This window comes from Muscardinus avellanarius (assembly GCF_963383645.1).
Source record: "Muscardinus avellanarius genome assembly, chromosome: 3".
Classification (NCBI taxonomy): domain Eukaryota; kingdom Metazoa; phylum Chordata; class Mammalia; order Rodentia; family Gliridae; genus Muscardinus; species Muscardinus avellanarius.
In genome coordinates, this window is record NC_137788.1 from 141,691,834 (window position 1) to 141,714,141 (window position 22,308).

General features: G+C 55.6%; 1 protein-coding gene across 1 annotated transcript in view; it reads right to left on the bottom strand.

Moving 5' to 3' along the window:
- Nucleotides 1-4,393: 4,393 nt before the first annotated feature.
- TMEM266 (transmembrane protein 266) overlaps nt 4,394-22,308 on the bottom strand; it is a gene marked incomplete at both ends in the record, with an annotated part of 90,785 nt that continues 72,870 nt past the window's right edge. Inside the window, 3 exons of the mRNA XM_080691666.1 lie at nt 4,394-4,962; nt 6,384-6,446; nt 14,309-14,498. Coding sequence (XP_080547792.1) covers nt 4,394-4,962; nt 6,384-6,446; nt 14,309-14,498 — 822 coding nt within the window. The remainder of the gene's footprint in view (nt 4,963-6,383; nt 6,447-14,308; nt 14,499-22,308) is intronic.

The following is a 22,308-nucleotide window of genomic DNA, read 5'->3' on the forward strand; positions in this document are numbered from 1 at the left end:
GGCTACGGCTGGGGCTGGGGCACCCACACCCCACTGCCGCCATCCCCGCACTAAACTATCAGTGGCGACAGCGAAATAACCACACATCTCCCGGGCATCCGCCCCAAAGTGCTGAATGTGCGCTGGCGGTGCCCGCCCGGCATCTATTATTCATAAGGAAGCCTTCGGTTGTGTCTTCCTTGAAATGTTCTCAAGGGCTTCCCCTCGCATCACGCCATTAGTTATCCCAGCAGCCCTCTCGGGTGGGGCGCCCGCAGTTACTGCTCCTGTTGTGCAGAGGGAGGAAGCTGCTCTGGGGATTTGCTGGAAGCCATGGAGCCAGCCAGAAACGGGGGCTGGGCTGAGGGTCCCGTGCTGGGCTTTGGCTCGCCCTGGGGAAGGGTCACGGCCCCTGAGGGGGCGCAGGGGATGACCAGACTTCTCTGCAGGCCTGAGATGGCCGTCCAAAGCCTTCGGGGTGTTCTTGTTTAGCAAATCCACACAGGTGTTAGGTGGGGCACAGTGCTCTGAGGGATTCCACCTCTCCCATTGGGGTCCTGACAGCTTCTAGGGAGTGGGATCCTGGCTCTGTGTTTTCTCTTTAGAGGCAACCAAATAGCCCCAGAGCGGCCCCTGTGGGCTCCTGGCACTGGCCTCAGTCGCGAGCTGTCTTGGAGTGAGGAGGGAGCTCCTGATTTGCAGGTCAGGTGAATGAATGAACGCCCACCCCCTGAGGAGACTTGGGGCTGCCCGCCTCTAGCCACCCAGGGGCAGCGGACACCCCTAGTCTATGTGGCCTGACCTGAAGATTCCAGCTTGGGGTTGGCCTTGCCGGGGCTGGTGAGGGACGCTCAGCCATCCAGTGAAGGCCTGACGGCTCTCGCCCTGACGGCTCTGGCCTGGCTCCTGCAACGTGGCCGGCTGAGCCTCGCCCTCCTCGCCCGCTGGCGCAGTCTGATTTCTCTCTCTGCCTTTCCTGATGGCGTCAGGTCTGGTTCACCATATGCAGCATGGCATCTGGGCCAGACAGACCTGGGTTCCAATCCTGCCAGTACAGCTTGTGAGTTTGCCCTTGGGAGAGCTATTTAATCCCTCTGGGCCTCAGGTTTCTCCCCTGCACAGCAGAGAAAAGAGCTTTGCAGGGTCGTGATAAGGAGGGGAGGCTGCAAAGAGCCCCCGTCGCCGCCGTGGGAGATGAGTAATAGGGCCATCATTGTTACCACCCTCCCGTTCCCTTCTGGGAGAGACGCCCCTCCATGGCTCCTGGAGTGTATGTGTGGGGCAGGCAGGCTGGGCTTTCTGAAAGGGCGGCTGAGCCAGGAAGCTGTTTCCCAGAGCTGCAAAGCTCCCAGGGAGAGCTCGGCCTCCACCCGCCCCGCCCCCAGCTGCCCGCCATCCATAACTCTGGGCTATGGCACCCAAGGGAGCCGCAAAAGCCAAAGCTTTGCCTCCGTCTCCTGCACCCCAGAATCTGGCTGGGATGGGGCACGGCTGAGGCCTCGGGCCTGCACCGAGGAAAGGCAGGCAAGTTTGCAGAAAGCTGCCACGAGGGCGGGTGGCATAAGGCTTGCCTGGCACCCACCAAACTTGGGGTTCCACCCCCAGGGCTGCAAAGGAAGGGCGGGGCAGCGGCTCCTCTTGGGGCTGCTCCCTCTCCCGTCACTCTACACCAGGGGTTCAATCCCCGTAACACACACACGCACAATGTACACACACATGCGCACACACACACACACACATGCACATACACGCACACGCACACGCACACACATGCACACACGCTTCCCCTTTAAAGGTTTCCTCCAGGGTGGAGCCTTCACTGTCCACAGGCAGATGCGCGCTTCTCCTCTCCGTACCTTCCGTGCTGTGACTGCTGTGGACCCTGGGTGGAGGAGGCGGTGACCACCTGTATCTCTGTCCCCAGTCTTCTTCTTCTCATGTTGTAATTTTTTTTCTTTTGTTATATTGACACTGAGGATTGAACCAAGAGGTGCGCTACCACCAGCCCTTATTTATTTATTTATTTATTTTTGTAGTACTACTCGGGATGAAACCCAGGAGGATTCTACCTCTGAGCTACACCCCCAACCCTAATTTTTAGTCTTTTTATTTTTTTGAAACAGTGTCTCACTGAGTTGCAAAGGGCCTCGCTAAGTAGCCGAGGCTGTCCGCGAACTGTGATCCTCCGATCTCACAATGCTGGGATTACAAGCGTGCGCCGCCACGCCCGACTCCCTGTTTTATTTTGAACCAGGGCCTCACTAAATTGCTAAAGGTCTTGCTAAATTTCTAAGACTGGCCTCGAGCCTGTGATCCTCCTGTTTCAGCCTCCTATAAGAGTAATGGATTACAGGTGAGTGTCACCACACCCTGCTTAACACCGTTTTATTTTATTTTTAACAACTTTGGTCTTCCCAGGAATAAGGAAGGTACTCTTTTCCCCTCCTTCTTTCAATGCAGCCATCTTACCCAGGTGGCTCTGCTCAGGCCTGTGACATGTGCCGGGCTCTAGAGTTTTAACAGTACGGGCCTGAGCAGGAGCAGCAGGGGAGGCAGCGGGAGCAGACGCTGGCTGTGCGTGGGGCTACTGCACTGTCGGGTGAGCCCCAGGAACGCAGGAGCCAGAAGACACCGTCCTACAGGAGCGAGGAGAGGCGGGCGCAAGGTGAGAAGAAGCCAGGCGAGATGGGCACGCCTGGAATCCTTGCACTCAGGAGGCAGAGACGGGAGGGTGATTGAAAGTTGAGACCAGTTACAGCAACTTAGCGAGACCCTGTTTCAAAATAAAAATAAAAAGGACTGAGGGTAGCCGGGTGCAGTGGTGCACGCTTGTAATCTTAGTACTTGGGAGACTGAGACGGGAGGATCACAGGTCCTCGGCCAGCCCAGCTACTTAGTGAGGCCCTCTGCAACTTAGTGAGACCCTGTTTCCAAATAAAGAATAAAAAATAGGGATGGGGTGCAGAGATTGGAGGTAGAATGCCCAGGGTTCAACACCCAGTTCTGCAAAATAAAATAAAAAATAAAGCCCTATACCTCTGCATATAAAAGAAAAACATGGTGGTCCTAAACACAATCCTAAACACAATCCCTGCCCCCTTTTTTTGGTACTGGGATTGAACCCAGGGGCATTCTTCCTCTGAGCTACACCCGCAGCCCTTTTTATTTTCTGTCTTGAAACAGGGTCTCACTAAGTTGCTGAGGCTGGCCTCAAACCTGTGATCCTCCTGTCTCGGCCTCCCAAAAACTGGGATTACAGGCAAGCACCACTAAGCCCAGCTCAAAAACTCCTTTTAGCTGAGAGATGAGGTTCGCAGCCTGGGAGGAGGTAGTGGAGGAGGGGAAAGAGCGGCCTGGCCCTGACCCCCAGCAGGGTGGTGAGAGGGTTGGGGCCAGGTAGAAGGGCCAGGATTGGAGACCACAGTGTTGTGGTGCGTGTCTGTGACTGGGCAGATGGCGGCCCCCTGGCTGGGAACCCAGGGGGAAGAGTGAGTGGTGGGGGGGAGCCCAACTCAGCTCTGGGTCGGTGGGGGCTGAGGTCCCCAAGGGGTGGGACCCTGGGCCAGGAAGCTGGTCAAGAGTTGTCATTGAGGAGGGCAGAATGCTCAGCTCCACTAGAATAAAAACGAGGGAGGTCAGGGGCTGGCCCCGTGTCCCCGCAGCCATTCAGGGGCCAGGGCTTCTTTGCTCCCAGCAGCCTCATGGCTGCAAGAGAAGGCCCTCGTGGCCCTGGCTGCAGTGACCTCTCTGGACACATCACCTGGGCTAACAACCAAGGAAAAGCCTCTGGCAGCCGGAAGCTCAGTGCAGCTGGTTTTTATTATTAAAGCCACGGTCGGAAAATGGCTGTCCCCTCGCCCTCCCCCGTGCCCCTCCAGATCCATCCCTTCATGTCATGTAAAGGTAGAACTAGATTTGTCTGAAAAAGACTTAGAAATGCTCATGCCTAGACGAGAGGATGAGGACCAACGGGAAAGCCTCCGGCGCTGGCTGCCGGGACTGTGGCTCCCCCAGGATTCCTTGGGCGGGGCGGGGCTGCCGGCTCACAGTGCTCCCAGGCTCCGGCGGGCGCAGGACCGAAGGCAACGGAAGAGGCTGGGCTGGCCCCTGCGCTCTACCCTGCTGAAGCTGGGCCACAGGCTGGTTTTTGTAAAAATGGTTAAACAAAACCCAAACCCAACCCCAGCCATGAGCACCACCCTCCCCTGAGCAGGGCAAGAGGAGGCGCCCCCTCTGGGCTGTGAGGTCTGAGGCACGGGCCTCCTGGCCTGGCGCCACCTCCCTGGAGGCAGGGAGCACCCTGAGGGCGGCCAGGCAGGATGGGGGCCCCACGTGCGGCCCGCGGGGGCCTGGGGGCCCGAGAGAGCGTCGACATGGCTGTCTCCCTTCTCCTGCCCACAGGAACCCGCCGGCTCTAGGCCTCGGGGACCCTGTGCAGCGCTGGCTCTTTGGATTCCAAAGATCTGAACTTCTGCTCCAGCATGGGCGCCGCGGGCTGGAAGGGGATGGCGGACTTGATGGGAAGGGCCGTGGAGCCCTCCTGGTTCCTCTGGTTGAACAGACTCACCCTGGGCTCCGGCTCGGGGCTGGGGAGGGCCGAGCCTGCTGGGCTGGGCTGGGCCAGGGGGGCTGGGTCCAAGGCCCTCGGGGCCAGGCAGGGGTCCCCCGACAGGGAGGACAGCAAGTCCATCTGCGGCTGGGGCGGCGGCGGCAGCGGCAGGGCACAGGGGCCGGGCTCAGAGGACGGCTCCTCCCGGGCGGTGCTGCAGTCCGTGGACGAGCCCAGCGTCTGGCTGCTGTCGCTCTGGGCCCAGGTGACCGAGCTGCGGGCGGCACTCTCCGAGGTGGCGTTGGCGCAGGTGCCATTGTCGCTGAGTTTCAGGGGCACGTCGACCGAGAGGAGGTCTGAGGAGATTTGGGGCTGGTGGATGTCTATGGCCGCCGTGGTGACCACACACACAGCTGGCTCCGGGATCCCACTGTCTGTAAGGAAGGAGGCCGAGTCAGTCAGGCTCCGCCTCTGGTCTGAGCGGAGCTGGGCTGGGGTGGGCAGGGTGGACAGCTCACTGTTCACAGCCCCACCCGCCCCACCCTGCACCTCATCTAGCGTGGACAGTGGCCCAGTGGCTTAAAAACAGACCTGCTGCTTCCCGGCGGGAGCCCAGGCAACCGGCCACGTTCCAGGTCCGCGGTGGCCTCTGTCTGCTGGGTGCTAGGGCAACGTGACCCCGGAGCAGGGTCCCAGGAAACCTGCTGTGGACCTCTGTCGATTTATTCAAACCACCCACAGGCAGGGTTATTCATCACAGCAGACTAATTTAGCCCATCCTAACTCAGAAAGCCCGGCGTGTAGAATAAGGGACCTGGGTTTCTGGCTCTGAGGAGTCATTCGATGTTTTTAGAGGGTGAGCGTGAGGCGGGGGCCGCCTGGGCGGGCGGAGCGGGCCTGCAGGCGATGGCTCAGCCTCCTGGAGGGTGGAGAACGCCTCGCAGCTCTAGGTGAAATGTGTGAGGCGGTTTCTCCCCAAAGTTGTGGGGAAGTGGGGTGGGGGTTTGGACCAGCAGATGGGATGAGGACCCCAGGTCCTCTAAGAGGTCTATGCTGGTGGTGCAGGGACCCCAGGGACCCCAGGTCCTGATGCAGCAGCTGCCTCCTTGCTGGCCTGGACAGGCCCTTCCCGTCTCTGTCCTCAGTTTCACCACCTCTGAGACGAGTGGTGTGGAGATAGCTCCTCAGGACTTTCCCTGTCTAGAAGAGGGAAGAGGCCTTAGGGTGCTAAATAATGGGAAAGCAAAATAAGAAAAAAAAAATCAAAGACATGTTGTACAACTTAGTATTCTATCCTTACAATGGAGCCTGTAAGAATTTAAGGGCTGTGAAATCCAAACTCCAGGTTTAAGACGTCGGGTACCAAGAGACAAGACGCTGAAGGACGGATTATTATTTTTAAATTTTCCCATAAGTAAGAACCACCTGAGACCTTTTCGAGTGTAAGAAGGAAACCTAAGTCAAGCAAGGACCACCCGAGGCCGGAGGCTCGCAGGCGCCAGAACTGTGGGAGCTGAACCCCTCACCTAGGAGGGTCTCGGGTCGGGGCAGCCGACACCTCAGGCTCAATCGCAGCCTCCTCCCCCGCAGGGTTCCACAGGCAGCCATCACAGAACACTGTCCCCCCAGCACCCCCAGGCCCAGCCCTCGCCACCCCCAGCTCTGGCTCTGAAGCTTGCCAGCAGCTGAAGCTCCGGGAAATTTAAGCTACAGGTGCGGCCCACAGGCACCGGCTGGGCAGGCCTTGGCCTTCGAAGCCAGGCTGCCCTTGATGGCGGGGTCACCGGGGTCAAAGGGGGCGGGGCGGCACAGAGAAGGTTCCAGCACATGCACGATGACGCCAACCCCGACTCACCACTGCTGGGCCCGTTGTAGTACTGGCTGATGTAGCTGTTCATGGCGTCCTTCACGGTGGCTTCTAGGGAGAGGGGACAGAGAAGGGCGTGCGTGATGGCTTGTCAGAGTCCTGAGGCAGCCCTGGTCTTTGAATCCACCTGAGGGTCACAGGATCACCAGGAGTGCAGCCCTCGGTGCAGAAGCTTCCAGATCCTGTCTGCAGGCACGCGCGGCCGGCCTCAGGAGCTGGTGCACGCAAGGTCCCCATGGGCGCCGTCCACCTGCAGGCTCCAGGCTTTCGTGCTGTAGAGGAACGGCCCGGGGGACGGCGCTGGGGACCCCCACCACCTACCTGCTCAGCTCTGCCACACAGGAGGCGCCCAGTAAATAGTCGCTAGTGAGCAGGAGTGAGGGGGTGGAAGGCCGTCCAGGTCAAGGAAGATAACAAGGAACAGTCTTAAAGAAATGTCGGTTCGTTGTTCTAGAGGAGTGGGCAGGGCGTGGGAGAGGGGAGACTGTTTCCTGTACGTGGGAATTTAACTCAGGGCATTCTCCTTCCAAGGTATATCCCAGCCCTATTTTATTTTGAAACAGGGTCTCACGAAGTAATTTCATGCAGGCCTTGAACCCGCGATCCTCCTGTCTCAGCCTCCCCAAACCTGGAATTAGAGGCATGGGCCACCACACCCAGGAAGAGGAGAGATTTCAAAGTGGACCAAAAGCAGGAAGGGAAAGAAAGCAAGTGACAGCAAGTCCCCATAGCCATCCCGAGAGCCGGGCCCTGTCCCTGGGCCAAGCGAGGACCACAGGAAGGTCTGAACGCAGCCACGCGTGACGAGGAGGGGTTGCCCCCAAGGTCGTGGGGAGAGGAGAGGGGGCCAGAATTCAGTCAGGGAGACAAGGGTGTGCTGTATGCAAGTGGGAGCAGGTCCCGAGGACGTGGGTGGTGCCTCGTGGGACAGGCAGGGATGGAGTCGGTGATAATTAGGTGTTAGGAGGTCCCAGCAGGGCTTGGAGAGCAGGGGGATGAGTCTGATGACCCAGGCCGAGCTCTGGGGATGCTCCCTCGGCCCACCAGTCCCTGGGACCAGGAAAGGATATCAGGCTCAGAGCTGAGTCCAAACCCCAACTCCGCCCTGAGCTAGCTTTAATGGCCCTCTCAGAGGCCTAGGGTGACCTCCTCCGGGTGGTGCCAGGCCCCTGGGGCCCCACCCGCCACCCTTCGGAGCTTCTTTGAGAAACCCAGGTCTGCAGGTGACAGGCTGGCTCTCAGGAGGCCGCTGGGCTCTGCCCTCGCACAGGGAGCCTGAGTGGAGGCACACACAGCTCTTGAAAGCCTTGGCGGCCCCTTTTGATCTTTAAAAGCCTGCGTTCAGAGGCGTGTTCTGCGCCAGTGCCGTGTGGAGGGAGGCCCAGGCTGGCTGCTCCAGCATTAGCCGGCAACGCCCTTCTCTGTGGCTGGCCGCATGTGTGCTGTCCACGCTGTCCAGCCCCACCAGCCACTCTGGGAAGCCGGAGGTGGCTGGCGTGGCCACTCCCAGCAAGCAGGGGAGGTGGGGGACCACTGGGCCCCTGGGGCCAGGTAGGAGGACCCGGACACTCCTTTTTGTTGTTTGTTTTGAGATGGAACCCAGGGGCATTCGACCTCCGAGCTACACCCCCAGCCCTATTTTTTATTCTTGATTTTGAAACAGGGTCTCACTGAGTTACAAGGGGCGTCACTAAGTAGTAGCGGAGGCTGTCTGAGAACTGTGATCCTCCTGTCTCAGCCTCCCAGATCCTGGGATTTACAAGCGGGAACCACCAAGCCCAGCTGGCCCCTCCTTCTAGTCGCATCCTGACACTACCGCTGGCCCACCTTGGGGCTTGAGCAGGTCACATCCCCTTTCTGGGCCTCAGTTTCTTCACCAGAAGAAGCTGTTGAGGGCCTTAAAGGTTGTGATACGCCTAGGCTGTCTGTGAAACCCTGAGGTGGCAGGCTGAGCAGGTGGGCAGGAGGCGTGGGGCATCCCCTGGCCCCCGTGCAGGGCTGGCCTCTCTTCGGCCACCACAGGCCTCCAGGGAAGGGCGCTCATGATCGGGGCAGTTGGCAGCTTCCGTTTCTTTGTGCCCTGGAGTGCCAACATGTGCAGCCGCCTCTCTACCAGGCGTTAAGGCCAGGAGTCCCCCCTGACCCCAGGGAGCAGAGCTGGGGCTGGAGGCCCTTCCTCGGGGAGCAGTCAATCTCCATTTCATCAGGAAAGGCCTGCTCCAGGGCACCAAAGACACCCCACGGCTGCCCAGTGTGGATGCCGCCTCTGTCCCTCCCCAGCAGCCTCCTCTGCTGGGAAGCCCCTGCCCAGCTCCACCCCACGTTATTTTTGCAAACTTTCCACACTGAATACTTTACTTGGGCTTCAGGTGGGGGCAGTGGGGAAGGAAGAGGCAAGGGGTGAGTTCCCCATCAGAGCCAGACCCAGGGCCAGCGCGCTGTAGGGCAGCAGCTTTATTTATTTATTACTTATTTTGGTACTGGAGCCTGAACCAAAGGGTATTCTACCTCTGAGCTACACCCCAGCCCTTTTTATTATTTACTTTGAAGCAGGATCTTTGCTAAGTTGCTGAAGCTGGCTTTGAACCAGTGATCCTCCTGGCTCAGCCTCCCAAGTACTGGGATCACAGGCATGAGCCACCAGGCCTGGCAAGGCAGTGACTGTTTAATTGGCCCTTCTAAGACCTGGCGCCATTGTCCCCCCTGAAACAGCCTGACCTCCTGCGTTTAGCCAGCGCCCTCTGTGCTGACTCACTGCAGCGTGGCAGCACGGGCGGCCAGGCCTCCCCTGCAGGAGCGGGGCACAGCCCAGGGGTGCACCCCAAGCCCTGTCAGCTTCTGAAGTATCCCGTTGCCCACCCATCTCTGCGCTACCTGTGTATTTGAGGATGGTTACGTCTTTACCCAAGCTATTGATAAAAATAACCAAGCAGGTGACCTTCAGCCCAGACTGCTCTTCTGAGCTCTGCTGGCCTGGCCAGCCACCCCCAGACAATGTCTGGATGACCTGCAGGTCCAAAATAGAGCTCAGTTTCTCGCTCCCCTCCTGCGTCCCTCACCTGGCTGGGTCCTCCGCCACTTCTTGGTGCTTCTTTTCTTTCTGGACCAGCACCCCAACTCCCACCACATCTGTGACTAGTCAAGGGAACCCTGAACCCTGCTGCAGCCCTGGGTGGGTCCTCGCAGCCTCCCCTGTGGGCTTTCATCCCAATCGTGGGGGTGTTTTGTTTTTGTACTGGAGGTTGGAAGCATTCTACCTCTGAGCTACCCCCCAGACCTTTTTATTCTTTATTTTGAAACAGAGTTTGCTAAGTTGCTGAGAGTCCAAGTTTCAAAGCCTGACCTCCTCCTACCTGTGATCCTTTCTCAGCCTCCCAAGTACTGGGGTTACAGGCGTGCACCGCCACACGTGCCTTTGCCTGTGGGTTTAATGAATGGGGCCACTCACTCTCTGCTTGTGCCTGACACAGAGCCTGGGTCCCTAGCGGGCCTGCCCAGTGTGTCCTGCTCCCTGCCCCCACTACCTCTTCTCCTGCCCTGTGCCCCGAGAGCAAGGCCTGTCCAGATCCCTCTAGTCCTGGGGACACTTGCGGGGTCTGCCCTCGGCTTCACACAGACCTGGCTCCTCATCTCCCATCTCTGGTCCCCACATAGGCGCCTCTCCCAGAGCCTTTGAAGGCAGGAGCGTGTCTTACTCGGTCTCCCTGTCACCTAGCATAGGACTTGGCATATATCGGACACCCCAAGGGTGACCTGGACAAAGTCTGTGGTTGGGTCAGAGGCCTGGAGACCTCCCTTCCCCTCCCCTAAGCAGCCACAGGGCCACCGTGAGGCCCCTGCACCTGGCAGCCTGCAGCCCACGCCTGTCCGACTCACTGCCCAAAGACCAGTGATGCTGGAACGGCAGCAGGCATGGGGCGGAAGGTACACATCCGCGTGGCTGTGAGCAGGGCTTCACCTCCGCCTGCCCCTGGGGTTTCCTTTGATTCAGCACTGAACCCCAGGGCCATGTAGGACACAAGCCACAGGAGACTGAGCTTGGGGGCCACGGAGGGGCAGGAGAGAGGGAGCAAAGAAACACAGGCCTCAGAGCCAACAGACCCGGGTGGCAATACCGGCTCTGCGGGGCCCTTGCTGCGAGGTCTTCAGCGAATCCCTTGGCTGCTCTGCGTTTCAGCTTCTTCCCCATAAAATGGGGATGACAGATACCTTCATGAGATCCACTAGATGGCGAATGTGTAGCCCGGGGCATTCCTCGCCTCCCTGAACCCCTGGGCTGGCAGTGTTCCCTGCTGGCTCCGTCTCTAGGGGCTTCTGTGGCCTGGCGCCTTCCTTCCTGGGGTGTAGCACTTTCAAACCCAAGTCGACTAATCCTTCAAAAGCCCTGCTGTGTGCAGGCAGCGACTCATACTCATACGTGGTTTTGCCCCCTGGGTGGAGTCCCATCCAGGCATGGTGGGGAGGCGGTGGCGGTCGCCCGGGCCAGGTGGGAGAGCCTGGGCTCCCTGTGCCCCTGTGGCTGTGTGTTAAAGACGCCCGCCCACAGGTCCTGTGAGGACCCACAGCCAGGGGGTGGCCCCATCCTGCTTTGGGCTCCTATCCCCAAACTCCAACTTGCTTCCCTGTGGTGTGGCAGCCCTCACTGAGCACCTACTGTATACTGAGAATGGAGAGTGAGTGTTCTGGGGAATGCCCGCTCCTTCCCAGGGAAGGCTGCCGCTGTTTCTCATTCTGGAAACACCGGGGCTCAGAGGTAGCGCTAGCTACATAAGGCAAAGCCTCTTGTTCAAAATGTACTAAGGCGTGTGTGTGTGTGTGTGTGTGTGTGTGCGCGTGTGTGTTACTAGGGATGGAACCCAGGGGCATTCTACCTCTGAGCTATTACCCCCCTGCCCTATTTTAATTTTTTTTTTTATTTTGAAATAGGATCTCGCTAAGTTGCTGAGGCTAGCTTCTGGACTTGCAATCCTCCTGTCCCAGCCTCCCAAGTACTGGGATGACAGGCGTGCACCTCCATGCCCAGCAAGTATTAAGAATATTAGAGGGAGACAGTGGAATGCTGAATGACGCTCTGGCCCAGGGTGACCACGTGTGTCCACGAAGCTGGCCCAGCTCAAAGAGGGTAAGTAACTGGCTCAAGGGTAAACTGAGATTTGAATCCAGACCTGAGTCCTGAACCCAAGTCCACAAGTTATTTCAAATGCTGCTTGGTGTGAGGCTGTCCCGTGAGCTCCAGTCCTCGAACTCTAGAACTCCTGGGTCCTCAGTGCCCTGGTCAGGCACACACGCACTTAGGGGCCAGCGGAGGCAGCGGAGCCTCCGGGGCCCACAGGGCCTGCCCTCTCCAGGGGCCACCCTGGTGCCAGCTCAGCTCCCGGCAGAGGGAAGGTCGGGGCCGGCTGGCCGAGACACCTCTGTGGCGGTTTCTCTGGACACTGGTGCAGTGTGTGGGGGACGCCAAGGTTGGCTCGCTGTGATATACGATGAAATTGGGGCACTCCTACCGGGAGCTGTAATTCATAAGTTATGGGCGAGCTTCAAGACTAATAAATTTTGGAGAGAAGTATTAATGACTACACAGGGGCACTGTGAACTTGGCAGGCCCTGAAGCCTGGAACTTTGCAGCCCAGGTTTTAAAAATGATTTGTGCTACAGCAAGTCTAAACAGAAGCCGGTCGACGTTGTCTGATGGTGATCTGCTGGCGACTGTCGAGCCCGCAGAACTGCGGCCCCCTCTCGGGGCTGGGGCTGGGGCTGGCACTGCTGCCCCGGCCGCCCTCCTCTCCCAAGGCTCCTGTGATTCATCGCTCATGTGTGCAGGTTAACGCTGGGGCTGCCTGTCCTGCTGTGACGCAGAGGATCTCACAGCCCTGCTGTCCTGAAGGTCGCAGCTAGCAACACGGGCTGCCTTTCTTGAATCCCCAGAATGGCCTAGAACGACCTTAGTGTGTTGAACCATAATTTCGAATGTTCTGGAAATCCCTCCCTGGACACAGCTCCTGGGCAAAATGGAGGCCAGCTGAGGGTAGGGGGCGCCCTGTGACCCTGGACCATTCGCCACTGTGAATCACGGTGCCTCTCGCCAGCCCCACTCTGCCCTCTGCTGTGGAGCATGGGCTGGGCCGTTGGGGGCCCTGGGGGTACTGAGGGTGTGAGGGGTCGGCGCAGACCCCATGGCACCTGGCTAGTGACACACAGCCAAAGAAGCCTCCCACAGTGGGCTTCGACTGGGACCCAGCTGCCCCTCCTGGAAGTTGCCCTCTACCCGGGCTGTTGACAGGCAGCGACACAGCCCTGGTAGCCGTCCTGGAAAGCGTGGGCTTACTTGGAAGGCTTGGTTTGTTTGCCCTTGACTCCTTGTGGGCACAGATGTGGCGTCAGTGCAGTACCTGTGGGCCACTGGCCGAGGAACAGGGCCTGTGCTTATTCTCTCCAGAGCCAGGGACAGGAGGTGGCTGTACCGGAAGTGGGCAGGCCTGCAGAATGAAGGCCGCGCCCCGGGCCGGCCTCCCCTCCGAGCCAAGCAACAGTGCCTCCAGCTCACTTTGTCCCTTAGGAAGACCCGGATGGGCCTGAGAATATAAATCAGCGCCTCCTGTTCTCAAGAAGCCAGACTAAGGAGGCAAACGTTGCGGCCTTCGAGAAGAACGTTCAAAAAGATTAAGGAGGTGGTTTCCAGCAGGGTGAGTGTGTGTGTGTGTGTGTGTGTGTGTGTGTGTGTGTGTGTGTGTGTGATGCTGGTAATACCAGTACTTGGAGGCTGAAAGAGGAAGACTGAAGGTTAGAGGCCAACCTCAGCAACTTAATGAGATTCTGTTTCAAAATTAAAAAAAAAAAAATTAAAAAAAAATTAAAAAAAAATTAAAAAATTTAAAAAAAAATACAAGCACACGCTTGTATTCCCAGCATTTGGGAGGCTGAAACAGGAAGATTGCGGTTCATGGTCAGCCTCGGCTACTTAGTGAGGCCCTTTGCAACTCATTAAGATTCTGTTTCAAAAATAAAAAGACTATAAAATAGGGCTGGGCTACCAGCCTCGGCAGGGAGAATGCCCCTGGGTTCCAGCCCCAATACTGGGGGGGGGGGGGGGAGGCCGGATGTGGTGGCCCATGCATGTAATCCACTATAGTACTTGGGAGGCCGAGGCAGGAGGATCGCAGTTCTCGGCCAGCTTCAGCTACTTAGTGAGACCCTGTTTCAAAATAAAGAATAAAAAATAGGGCTGGGGATGCAGCTCAGAGGTAGAATGTCCCTGGGCTCAAACAACCCAGTTCCATACACACACACAAAATAAAATGATAAAATAAATAATAAAGGGTTGGGGACCTGTGAGGAAGGCTCAGCTCTGTTGACAGTTGGCAAATCTAAGACCCAGAAAGGTCAAATCGCCTGCCCAAGGCCACGCAGCTGGCTGGCAGAGGAGTTAGGATACGGGTCCCAGTTTCTCCCTTCTAGAGAGTCCTCTGCCTACATCCGGCCCTCACTTCGTTCCCATTAGCCAAGTTTAAATGCTGGGGTGTTCTGTTGCCAGCCTGGACTTCTTTATCTGGGCCCTGGCGGGTGGTGGTCTCCAGTAGAAAATCCCAGGCCTCTGGAGTGAAAGCTTGGTCTGCCATTTATTCGCAAAGAGGCTGTAGATGTCTTTTCTGAGTCTGTCTTTTCTTTCATAATTAGGAAACTCATACCTGCTCCACCGCTTCCGGGGGCCAGGGAAGGTGGCTCCTGCGCACACGCATAAAATGAGTGCAAGTGTGGGTCAGGGTCACTAAAGCTCTCTCTTGGACCCTGAAAAGTGGCCCTGAGGTCACTGAAGGACAGGTGCCTCCCAATCCCAGGCTGAGGACTGCACGGTCCTCCAGGGAGCTCTCCCAGCGTGCAGAGCCCTGGGGGCAGCGGGGCTGTCCTGGACTCACCTTGGGAGGGCCGCAGCTCCTCCACCACGCTCTCCGCCGCAGTCTCCTCATCCCAGGCGCCGGCCTCCACCACCTTGTAGCGGCTGCGGGGCTGGCTGAGCACGTGCGGGGCCTGCAGCGCCGCCTCGCGCTCCGCAGCCAGGTCCAGGTCCTGCTGCGCCAGGTGTGCGCGCAGCTGCCGGATCTCAAACTGCAAGAGGCACAAAGGGTGGGACTGTGTGCTTGCAGGGGCACGGGAGGGACAGGGTCTGTACCCTGACCGTGGGCGCTTTGCTCTTAGATGGGGCACAGGGGCAGGGAGGAGAGCGCTGAGCCTTCTAAGGCTGGACGCTGTGCTTCTTAGAAGTCTCCCATTAAAGCCTAGCGTGGTGGCGCACATTTGTAATACCAGCACTTGAGAGGCTAAGACAGCGGGATCGCAGGACAGCCTCAGCAAGTAGTGAGACTCTCATCAACCTAGTGACAGGGGGATAAAATATAATATAAATTAAATAATTAAATAAAACTAGAATAAAAGCTTAAAAATGGGGCTGGAGGTATAGCTCAGAGATGAAATGACCCTGGCTTCAATCCCCAGTACTGCAAAAAAAAAAAAAAAAAAAAAAAAAAAAAAAGCCGGGCGTGGTGGCGCACGTTTGTAATCCCCGCGCTTGGGAGGCGGAGCCAGGAGGATCCCGCAGGTTCGAAGCCAGCTGCGTTGGCTTAGGAGACCCTGTTTCCAAAAATAAAATAGGTCTGGGAGTGTAGCCCAGAGGTAGAAGGGCTTCCAGGAACCCCAGTACCACCAAAAAAAAAAAAAAAAAAAGTAAAAAGTAAAAAGAAATTTCCCAACAACACTCATTCCAATAGCTTAGGTTTAACCTTTTCCAAAAGCACAGGCTGTGGCCCTGTACAGTGCCTGGCTCCACTATGGGGACAGGATGGCTGTGTGTCACTAGCCAGACCCCTGTGCCTTGCAAGATGGTCACTGGACAGGGAGTCAGGGAACCTGGGTTCAATCCAGCTGTATTTGTCCAGAGGTGACTCTCAGGGGTCTCTACAAAATGAAAACCTCATTCAGGTGCCTCGCAGTGGTGCTTAGTGGTAGACAGGAGAACCAGCTGGTCTAGCAACTCCCAGATCCCCCTCCCACAGGAGTGGGGCTGGACCTCTGCAGACAGGACTGGGTTTTAGTTCCAGCCCTGAGGCCTACTGGCCATGTGGCTTTGATGAGACCCTCCACCTCCCTTGACCTTGTCTTTCCTTGTCTGCAAGGAGGACTTTTTACCTCTTTGAGGATTTGGGTTGCTTTGTGGAAAAACTGCATGTTTTTTTTTTGGGGGGGGTGTTATTTTTTTCTTGGAGAAAGTTTTAGAAAGGCTTCCAGATGCCTCTTGGGTATGTCTGAGAAGGCTGCTCTCACCCTGGCCTTCCCAGAGCGGCTGGGTGAGCGCCAGTTTGAGTCTGACACTGAAGGGCGGGGCTGTGGGCTGGCGAAAGGAGGGGCTGCACTGCCCCCTAGTGTTGTGGACGCACTTGCATCGCTTTTGCGCTGGGGGACTGGGCAGGAGGGAGGGGTACAGCAGTGCCCGGTAAGGCTCCCTTCCTGGGAGGTTACCCACTTGCCAAGGAGGCTCAGAAGCACACCTCCAGCCCTGCCTACTTCCTGGGATGCGAAACCTCCATCTCCCGCTACCACATCACAGCACCGGGCAGCCAGGCGCGCGAGTCACAAACGCAACCTGGTCAAAACAGGAGTCGGCTGTCTCCCAAACCTGCCACTAAGGCATTTTCATTTCATGTTAACTGGAGCCAAAAATGTAATGACCTCCCTTGCTTCCCCTCACCCCACATCCAGTGTGCTCCCCCAAGCAGTCTCCACCAACTCCCACCCTCCCACAGGAGTGGCAGAGCGCCACGCCCATGCCATCAACCTCAGGGGTTGCCACGCACTTGGGAGGAGGCCGGGTTCCTCACCCTTGGCCATGGCAGGTGCGCCATCCGCTCCCACCTGGCCCACCGGGCCGCATCCTCCTTTCCTCCGCCCTAGATGGCCAGGTCAGCCCCCAACCCCAGGGCTTTCTCAGGCCCCCTCCTATCAGCCACCTGGGCACAGGAGAACCCCCTGCATCGCACTCACATCACACTTTTTTTTTTTTTTTTGGTATTGGGGATGAACCCAGGGATGTTCTATCTCTGAGCCACACTTTCGACCTTTTTATTTTATTTATTTATTTATTTATTTATTTATTTATTTATTTGGTGGTATTGGGGTTCCCGGAAACCCTTCTACCTCTGGGCTACACTCCTAGACCTATTTTATACTTTTTAATTTTTGGAAACAGGGTCTCTTAAGCCAGATAGGCTGGCTTCGAATCTGCGCGATCCTCCTGTTTCCGCCTCCCAAGCGCGGGCATTACAAGCGTGCGCCACCACGCCCGGATTTTATTTTATTTTTTTAAATTTTGAAACGGGCTCACTAAGTCACTGAGGCTGGCCTTGAACTTGCAATCCTCCTTTCTCAGCCTTCCAAGTACTTGGTTGTAGGTGTGCACCACTGTGCCTGGCTCATCTCGTGTGTGTGTGTGTGTGTGTGTGTGTTATCTTTGGTGCTGGGGATTGAACCCAGAGGTGTTCTAGCACTGACCTCTAACCCCAGTCCTTTTTTATTTTTATTTGGAAAGAGGCACAGCTACACCTGGCCACACTTACCACATTCTGATACATTTGTGTTTTTAATTGTACTTTTTAATTACATACAACTAAATATACATAGGACTCAAAGCACTTCCAGCCCTAGGTGGCCAGGCAGCCACAGACACTAGACAAATTCCTAATGTCAGTGTATATATGTTTTGGTCTTTGGGGGTCACTCACATTACATTTTCCAGAGAGTTCTTCAGCCTCCAGATGGGGGAATCTACCTCTGGGCGCCTCTGGGCTGGGAGCAGGGTGGGGAGTGGGGCTGAGGGTCCCTCTAGGGGAGAAGGACTTTAACTGAACCCTGTTTTCGGCCCTGCCCCCTCCCCAGAGCCCTGCCTGTGTCTATGTCTTTGCCTTCACACAGTCCTCTGCAGGAGGAATTTCTCCAGAGGGCAGCCTCGGCCTCGGGACTCTTTTTTTTTTTTTTTTTTTTTGGACTGGGGATTGAACCTTCTACCTCTGAGCTACACCTTCAGCCCTTTTTATTATTATTAATTTTAAAAAGGGTCTTGCTAAGTTGCTGAGGCTGGCCTCAAACCTGAGATCCTCCCGCCATCAGCCTCCCAAGCATTGGGATTACACGTGCCCACCACCGTGCCCGACACCCCTTGACTCCTGCAGGGTGTGACAGTTTCCTGGCCCCGCAGGATGGGGAGGGGCCTTAGGGATTTCTTCGAAAACCGTGCACAGATGGTTAGCCGACAGCCTCCCCCGTCAGCTTCTCCACACCCCTCCTTCCTAGACCCCCAGGTTCGGAGTCCCTCACCGTCAAGTTAATTATAAATTCTCCACTCTGCTGGACCAGTTATCGCGGTCTCACCTATTGTCCATGCTTCCTAAATCCCCCGAACCTTCTGTCCTCTTTGTCCTATAGGATAAGACGTAGGGATTCTTCTCCCCTACCTCCGTGTACTATCATTTTAGTGGGGTTTGTGGAGAGCAGATAAATATAGGTGATTCCTCCACCATTTTTTTTTTCCTGTAAGGTCTGTTAGTTTACCTCTCTCTCACTCCCAGGGCCACGCTACTAAAATAAATAAATACATAAATAAATAGCTGAGCTTGGTGATGGCACACGCCTGTGATTCCAGTACTTGGGAGGCTGAGACCAGAGGATTGCAGGTTTGTGGCCAGACTCCACAACTTAGCAAGGGCCTCAGCAGCTTAGTGGGACCCTGTTTCAGAAAAAATAAAATAGGGCTGAGGCTGTAGCTCAGCGGTAGAATGTTCTCTGGGTTCATTTCCCAGGACCTATAAATAAATAAATAAATAAATAAATAAATAAATGTCTGCTAATCTTTGCAGTGCATATCCTCCCACCATGCTGATTTTATTTATTTTATTAACTATTTATGTATGTATGTATGTATTTAGTGGTACTTGTAATTGAACCCAGAGGCATTCTACTCTGAGCTACCCTCCCAGGCTGATTTTATTTTTTATTTGGAAATAGGGTCTCACTAGGTTGCTGAGAGCCTCGCTAAATTGCTGAGGCTGTCCTTGACTCTGCAATCCTCCTGTCTCAGCCTCCCAAGTACTGGAATTACAAGTGTGCGTCACATCTGGATACCATGCTGATTTCAAGTTGCCAATAATATTGTGTGGGGAATTTGGAAGAGATGGGCACTGCAGGCTCTGGGAAGCCGGGGAGCTCTAGCATACCCAACACCCCTGACTCCCCAGGAATGCAATCTCCGTAAGAGCAGCAACCCTGTCTGTAATTTTTAAATATTGTTAAATACATAAATGAGAGAAACTAGTAGCTTGCTCTGTGTGTGTGTGTGTGTGTGTGTGTGTGTGTTACTGAGGACTGAGCATAGGAGCATTCTACCTCTGAGCTACAACCCCAGCCCTATCTTATTTTTAATCTGAAACAGGGTCTCACTAGGTTGATGAGAGTCTCTACTTCCAGAGGCTGGCCACAAACCTGCAATCCTCCTGTCTCAGCCTCCCCAGTACTGGGATTACAAGTGTGCACACCCGGCCGCTTGCTCAGTTTTGTGGTTTCAGATTGAACCTAATTCCAGCCCAACCGTAGCCCCAAGAGGAGAAAAAGGCTGCGTCCAACACTGGCTACACTCAACCTCTGAAGCTGATCAGAGACTGGCCCCTGGGCCGAGCCGCACGCTGAGCCCTGGCCTGGGTCGGAAACCGAGCCCAGCCCTGATCACTGACTCACCCGCTGCTCTGGCCTCAGACTCTGGACCTCAGCCACCCACCTCTCGACTGGGGTTGGCGGTCTCAGAGAACCAGCAAGCCAGCCTGCCACGTCACAGGGCCGTCGGCAGGGTGTGAGGGTCCGAGCCTCCTTCCCAGCAGCAAGATCTCAGAGGGCGTGGAGGGCCCAGGAGGCCACGCTGCGGGGCTGGGCACCCTCCTGCCCGGGCTGGGCTGGGTGTCCTGTGAGCACGCCCAGCCTGCTCTCCCCAAGGCCACGGGTCTGGGCCTGCAGGCCGCTAATGGCTTCCTCGGCCACTCTGAAGGGATGCATTATTGATGTCTTGTAATTGATATGGAGCTGCCCTCCAGAGTCCCACTGGAGTTCAGGCCAGACAGCTGGAGGCTGGGGCTTGCCCTAAGCCCAAGAAACATGTGTGTGTGTGTGTGTGTGTGTGTGTGTGTGTGTGTGTGTGTGTGCGTGCGCATGCGCGCGTGCCACACACTGGAAAGATTGAACCCAGTGGCATTCTACCTCTGACCTACAGGGGATTGAACCCAGAGGTGTTCTACCACTGAGTTACACCCCCAGCCCTTTTTATTTTTTGAGACAAGGTCTCACTAAATTGCTGAGACTTGTCTTAAACCTGTGAACCTCCTGTGTCAGCATCTCAAGTACTGGAGTGACAAGCATGTTCTACTGTGCCCCGCTTTATTTTTATTTTGAAACAGGGTCTCACTAAGCTGCCGAGGGCCTCGCTAAGTTGCCGAGGCGGGCCTGGAAACTGCGATCCTCCTGTTTCTGCCTCTCAAGTATTTGAGATTACAGGCATGTGCCACCATGCCTGGCCAGAAACAAATTTTAACTAAAGATGTGAATTCTAAGTGTATGGTAGTTCTCCCACACTCATTCATTTGTTCATTCATTCATTCACTAAGAAGTCAGGTGAAGCCTGGGGTGATGCTGAAGCCCTGTCATAGATTTTGGAATAAAATGCCTGTCCCAGCTTGGAGGTGAGTCCATGGGGCGCCTGCGGGGTTCAGTCTGTTGTCCTTCAGGGAATGAGTCTCCTCTGAGAGTCTCAGAGGCTGACTGTGGGGTGGTACTGATGGCAGAGGAGACACGGTCTGAATGAGAGACAGAGGATTCGTTGGCGAGAGGCTGGGAGGTTGGCGAGGGCCACCAGGCGTGATGTGCAGCCACCGTTGGGCGTTTTAAGGGCTTCAGCTTTCATTCAAGAGCAGGCAACCACTGAGATCTTGACAGTCACAGGGTGTGGTGGAGGTGGTGGTGCGGTGTTCTGGAGGGACAGTTTGCAAGGACCATGCTGGCTGCCTCGTGGGCACTGGACTGGGTGCGGCCAGGGACTGCGGGAATCCTCCAGAGAGGATCAGCTCTGGACTAGGGTGGACAAAACAGAGCTGGAGAGAAGGTGAAGGGTGGGAGAGCTGTTCAGGAGGTGAGGTGTCCGCGCACGCCATGGGCTGGAGTGGGGCTGAGAGAAGGCGACTTGCTCTAAGGATAGATTTTGACAAGTTTCATACCCAGAATGTGTGGGGCGGCTGGTCGCTCTCAGCCCGCACCCTGAGAAACATGACAGACTCCTCGTGCAGATAAGCCCAGCGTCTCTCAGCTCTGATCATCGGCTGAGATAGGCCGGGGGTGGGGGGGCTCTCAGTCCAGCGGGACACTCAGAACCTGGCTCTTCCTGTCCCAGCCAACCGCAGGGTGGCCCCGGGCCCTGGGACCCGCAGGGTGTTGAAACCTGGCCGGGAAGGAGCCTCTCCTCTGTGCTGGGGAGGAAGCAGGGCCAGAGCCCACACCGGCTTTGGGTGAGCCCCTTTTCTTCTCTGGGCTTTGTTCACTGTGTCCAAATAAGGAAAACTCTGGCTGAATTCTGAGCCCATGGTGAGTTTTGTATACGCTCTGGGCCCTTCCTCAGCCCCTGCTGAAATGTCCCGTTCCCCAAGGACCCGCACTCTTCAGCGAAAGGTGACACACTTCAGAACCTTTAAGTGCACCACCAACATGGATGGCACACGATAAGAACTACTGATTGGGCAATAAGCAGGGAGAAGTAATCAATTATCAAGACATAAATAGATGCTGACCTATGTAAGTATTTGAGATAACAGATAAAGACTTCAGAAGATCTATGATTAATATGTTAAAGAAGATAGGGGAATAGATGGACAAGCTGCAGGTAGCATTCCTAGCAGGGAATTAGGATCTATTATAACAAGGAATCAAGTTAAACTTCTAGAAACTTAATATATGATATCTAAAATGAAGCCGGAAGTGGTGGCACACATCTGTGTGTGTCAGTACTCGGGAGGCTGAGACAGGAGGATCGCAGGTTTGAGGACAGTTTCAGCAACTTAGCAACACTCTCAGCAGCCTAGTAAGACCCTATTTTGTCTGGCTGCCTTCCTTCTTTTCTTTCTCTCTCTCTCTCTCTCTCTCTCTCTCTCTCTTTCTCTCTCTCTCGGGATTGAACCTGCGGTGTGCTACACCTCCAGCCCAATTTCATTTTGTTGTTGTTGTAAAACAGGGTATCACTAGGTTGCTCAGAGTCTTACTACATTTCTGAGGTTGGTCTCAAACTTGTGATCCTCCTTTCTCAGCCTCCCAAGTGCGGGGATTACAAACGTGGGCTCCCATGTCTGGCTGTGAGACCCTGTTTCAAAACAAAAATAAATAAATAAATAAATAAATAAATAAATAAATAAATAAATAAAGCTGGGGGTGTAGCGGTGTAGCTCAGAGGTAGAATAGCACTGAATTCAATCCTCAGTACCACAAAATAAATAAAAATAAATGAATAAAAATTAAATAAGTACTGAGACATAGTAGAAGACAGTGTTTTTGAATTTGAAGGCTCGGAGGGTCTCACTGGAGCATCCTGAGAACCCCCTGGCCAACCAACAACCAGGAAAGATGTGGAGGTGTAGGAAAAGAACGGGCTGTAAGAGAGACACGAGACACGGCCAATCTGCCAAATATAAGATGGGAGCCCTGTAACGGGAATAAAAGGAAAGAATGGGACAGAAACAAAAAATAACAAAATCCCTGGGGTGAGGGGTCGTTCAGTGGTAGAGGTCATGCCTAGGACACCCGAGGCCCAGAGCTCAATCCCCAGTCCCCAAAGATCAAAACTAAA